This window comes from Pimephales promelas, chromosome 18 (assembly GCF_988280905.1).
Source record: "Pimephales promelas chromosome 18, fPimPro1.hap1.1, whole genome shotgun sequence".
Lineage (NCBI taxonomy): Eukaryota > Metazoa > Chordata > Actinopteri > Cypriniformes > Leuciscidae > Pimephales > Pimephales promelas.
In genome coordinates, this window is record NC_142786.1 from 9,217,412 (window position 1) to 9,222,755 (window position 5,344).

Below are 5,344 nucleotides of genomic sequence, written 5' to 3' on the forward strand. Positions count from 1 at the left end.
ACCATTCTCTCCAGAACAGGTTATTGAACCATTCAAATGATTTCTAAATGGTTTTATAAGTTGAAATAGTTGCCAAGTGCCCATTTAAAAAAACGAAAGAGAAAAGCGAGTGCGCTTTCAAAAGCAAACCAGTGTTATCGATAATACCGGTGTTTATACGTTTATATAGACCATTTTGCAAGATGTTTCAACACTGGTCCAGAAGCACTTCCTGTTTCAGTTTTTTAACACTACAAAAAGCTGGGATAAAATACAACCAACAGAACATGTAAAACTGAAAAAAAAAAAAAAAAAAGTTAAACAACATCTTTAAGATGTTTTCTTTACATGTGAAATAAAGAAAACAGTTACAAACTGAAACAGGAAGTGTTTCTGGACCAGTGTTGTTTACATCCATCAAAATGGTCTATACTGGTGTGAAAAATTCCTCATCGTGACATCCCTAATTTGCAGTCGAGTTCTGTAAATATGAGAACAGGTTCTCATATTCATTTCCTTCTGTGCTGTTTTTTATTTATTTTTGGCCTTTCAGCATTTTTGAGACACAGCGTCAAATTTAAAAAGTGGTTGGAGAAGCAAATACTCTGTATAACCAGATCAATTGTGAGCACTCAGATATTGAGTATGCAACTTAATGCTTAAATATTAACGTGAGCTCTCATGTAGGCTGTTACCTGATGCACAGGACCTTCCATCCTCCACAGAGGAACCAGCCCAGTCCTCTGCGTCTCTGACTCACTCTGGCTCTGGGCAGAGTCTGATAGTCACTTTCATCATTTTCGAAAGCTTCCTCTGACATCATCAATGGCATCTCATCAAGGTTTAAGGAATCGTCTTCAATCTGATACCTGAAACATTGTTACAAAAAAGGATGGCATTACACCTCTGGAAAGTTAGGCATCATAATCTTTCGCCAAAATTATAAATGTTGTGTAGGATCATTTCTCTTTTATTTAAATTAACAAAAAGCTAAATAACCTGCTAAGCTACAAAAATGGTATAGCTTTTCTAATTCAAATTACCGTGTCACATCTCAAATGTAATAGACTGTTTGTTACCCAAAAAATATTCCTACTTCATTATAACCTATCAAATATAGAAAGACATTACGCAATGAAATAAGGACATTTTTAAAGGCGCCTACATTAACAACAACAAAAATGCAGAAGTTAAGGGAACCGTTCCTCATTTATCGAGACGAGTCTCAAACCCAGATCAGCAGAATGCTATTGTGACACTCTGAAAGAGCAGACATCCCAAGAGGATATCAGATTCCACCCACACAAAAGCCTGGCCGTTTCTGCACCAGATCCACTTTAGCATTAGCGTCAAAACCTGCAAGCTCCCTTTTCATTTTAGAGTTGTCCGTGGATAGACTTAATTCATGCAATTAGGCCTCTGTGATCACTGTAAACACTGACAGCCTTTTGCAGTTGAACACTGAAATAAGTATAAACATACATACAGTACCACATTCAGACCACGCTGAGTGAACAGGCCCTCCAAAGCTAGTGATATCGAGTTGGATAAATTATTAAAGAAGCATTACACACTTACAATGGCAGACATTAACAACCTACAAACTCTAGTACTAAGGATTTTAAAAGGAACAGTCCCTTTTCTTCTAAATGAATGAACCGGGCACAGAAATAGACTTGAGAGATCAGTTTTAGTGTGAATCATATTTAATCCTCCGCAAAACACTGAACGCTCAAATTGTGTAGTGAAGAATACTGCACTGACTGATTAAAAAAAAAAAAAAGATTTTACCATTAAATCTGCTAAACAATCATCAAGTATGTTTGACCTTCTGTTCCCCATATTTAATGTGGTCAATGCATGATCAATGTGTGAATAATGGTCCAAATTATATATGCTCGTCATAATATCAAATGGCTGTCTCTTTAAAAGACTTGGATTGAAACTGCTTTATTCATATGATTTTACATAACTATTGCGAATGTTTGTGAAATAAATAGACTTTTAATAGAGATTGAAATCTCTTAGGTTCCATTAAAATATCTTCAATTGTTTTTTGAAGATGAACAAGTCTTATGGGTTTGAAACGACATGAGGGTAAATGAGAAAATCGGACTGGTCAGGATGCTAAAACAATTGACCGACAAATGGTTTAGATGTAGCTAACTCTGTATAATAATGTATCATTTATAGAGCCAGACCGATATATCGTGAAACACGCTTTAATCGTCTCTCCCTGGCCTGTTATATTAAAAATGTATGTTTTACAATTTGCAGTATGATGTTATCTATTGCTAAATGATGGCTTATCATAGGCTAGCTAACCACAAAGCTACCTAATGCCACTATCATCAATGGAAGACCGCTAATGTTAACATTAATGAGCTTGGAAACCACAATGAACTTTTTTTAGAGTTTTTACTTTTTTTCTGCCTAAATAAAGCAATGATTACTGTATTTATTACTAGCATATCTCTAGTTACAATCCCTGCATTGTAAAATGTAAGTTATACTTGCGAGGAGTGAACATTTAGACATAATGAAAAAGTATCAATTGTATCTTGTGCAGAAAAGTTAGCTTTTCTTTTACACGTGTGTGAAATCCAACAATATTTAATAATAAAAAAATATCGGCCGATATATCGGAATATCGGATTTTAAAACCCAAAAATATTTCGGTATCGGCCTTCAAAATCCTTTATCGGTCGGGCTCTAATCATTTATATTATATAAATTAATTATTAAAAGTCGTTTCTTCTGAGTTTGAGGGTGAAATATAGTCCAGACATGTTCTTGACAAGTTCCGTGTGATTCACTATTATGAGACTTTGAACTAATGGGAAATGACAAATATTAGCTCTACAAGGCTAATCGGTTCCTGCCACAATAGGCTAGTTATCATTGAGGTATGTCAACAAAAGCACATCACTTTGACATGCGTTTATGTGGATTTAAGCTTTTGGTTAAACTGTCTTGACTGTCAGAAACTGTCAGAAATGGGTGTAATAAAAAAAAGACAACCAAGTAAGCTGACCATTACAATCATAAACCGGAATCGATACAGTCTGGCAAGGTCGATGACGATGTACGAGATTTGTAGCCTGCAGGCCCACCACTGATATTTGTATTCAATTGCATGATAAAGGAAATCAGATCACCATCAAATCTGCTTAACCACCCATATAGATCAAAAAGAAGCAAAGTATCAGCCAAACATAGCTGGTGGTCCAATGAATCTCTCCTAACTGTGGTCAGTTCTTCAGATCTTCTCTATTCTCCTCAATAAAACAAAGCGATTCGCAAAGTTATCATGCGCAATAGCATTATCCCAAACAATGAAATCAAATTAAGCAATCACTTTGGTTTAGGTCCATACTCTCAAGCAGCAACGCCACAAGTGGTCCTTAGACTGTCAGTATTTGACAAACAGCTGGATGCCATAAAAACAGATCCTGTCCGCTGTTAGGCTGTTTATGCGGTTCAGGAAACCCAGATAGCCATTCGATTCTAAATTAATATCTTTGCCTCACATAAACCATGGGAAAAACATTTGCAGAGAGATATCTTGAAAAGTTTGACATCAGCAGACCATGGCATGTGATGCATATACCTAAGGCAAATGAGATGCTGTATGAGATATGCTATAGAAGGACCAAAGCCTGATATGATGGTCACCAAAAGTTCATGATATGTTCTAGAGTGTACTGTGAATTGTGTTTGTGTACCAAATGCACAAGAAGCATTATTTGTGACGTTTAATTAATGTCCATAAGGCTCAGAAGATGTTAGAACATCTTCTGAGCCTTGGGTATATCAATTAAACATCACAAGTAATGCTTCATGCTTCAATTTATACGAGATGCTTCATAAATGTAATGTGCTAACAACTACAGAATAGCTTATAGCCACACAAACTTAAGCTTCAATGGATGTCGTAAGATGTTTTATGAAAATGAACCGGAATGACAAATACCTCACATGATTACATCACATCTTAATCACCACATGCATCTCTCGGGGAGTCTTGTATCCTCTCGTGTCCTATCAGCGGTAATCTGACACTGACAGCTCGCGCTTCTGAATGTACTCTGCAGCTAGACTGTTAGCCCGTTAGCACTCAACCCCGGAACCGTGGTATAAACAAACCCAATATTAAAACATACATAATTATAACAACTCAACTGACAGTCTTGTGTTAAAAAAGATGTGTTTAAGATCAATATCCAACCGTCTACATACCTGGCAGGTCTTTCAGCATTATAATACGCAGTTTTTCTCGAATTCGTCCGTAGAGGATTCAAAAGGATGCTGTCTGCCATCTTTCTTTGTTTACGTATGAACGTCGTCACGTCCGGACCTGGAAGTGAGGGATGTGCTGTAATCTGGAAATATGCTTTTGAAGATATTTTATTTTTATTTAAGTGTGTTTCTAACTTGATTTAATTTAAATTGGCTTTCTTTGGTTATTTCACACTAGGCCTCTTAGACATACCATTGTTGTCTTGCTGTTTTTGAGGTTTGACTTCCCAAATGAGAGCAATGGTTTGCATTCAAATGACATTAATATAATTATTTACTTAATTATATATATATATATTTGTTAAATAACACTGTTAATAACAATGCCTAAAGTTCATCCCAACACCGACACACATAGAGAGAGACGGAAAGAGATTGAGAGTGAAGCCTTTTCCCATTACACTCTAAAATATACTCTTATTAAATTTATATATTATATTGTGTATTATATATTGTAGTAATAGCCTACAATAAAAGATGACACAAACAAAAAATTTACTTTGAGATTTATTTATTGAGGGTGGCAGCAATATTGCATCTTAGAAATAAATCCAGTTCAGTCAGTGTGTTTGAGAGACCACCTCAGTTGTTCCATGAAAAAATACTGATGCTCAGACAGAAAAGAAAACCTGGTGTATTTTTTATTCATTATAACATATCTGAGTACAAAAATAGTGTCTCTTTTTCATGCAGAGGACACATCAAATACCCCGTCCCTTTTCACCATTACCTATTTTATGAAAGAAAAAAAAAATGCTCATTCATATTTTTTATGTTTTTCTCCCATCACTAAACAATATATTATTTAAGGAAAATAGCACTACAAAATAAAATAACAAAATAAAATAAAAAAAACACTAAAATGACCTGACTGACACGCTTAGTAAATAACCATAAGCTACCATAACAGACAAATATATTGTTTCACTTCTTTTTCTTTTCAAAAATGTTTCTGGAAACATTTATTTAGTTTGTTCTTAATAGGAAAACACTTCTAAATTTTCAAATAGAATAGTCCCGCAACATGTTTGGATGCATCACAAGGCCTGATAACTACACTTTAAAC

The 5,344-nt window shown here is 35.1% G+C and overlaps 1 protein-coding gene across 3 annotated transcripts in view; it reads right to left on the minus strand.

Moving 5' to 3' along the window:
• Positions 1–4,325, minus strand: part of atp9b (ATPase phospholipid transporting 9B) — a 67,847-nt gene extending 63,522 nt beyond the window's left edge. For 2 of the 3 annotated variants that reach the window (XM_039678818.2, XM_039678817.2), the window contains exons 1-2: positions 4,219–4,325; positions 675–848 (exon numbers count right to left, since the gene is read on the minus strand). In XM_039678818.2, coding sequence (XP_039534752.2) covers positions 675–848; positions 4,219–4,298 — 254 coding nt within the window. In that variant the 5' untranslated portion in view covers positions 4,299–4,325. Of the gene's footprint in view, positions 1–674; positions 849–3,952; positions 4,100–4,218 lie in introns of those variants that run through there. The other variant, XM_039678819.2, reaches the window with a different exon arrangement.
• Between the last annotated feature and the right edge of the window lie 1,019 nt (positions 4,326–5,344).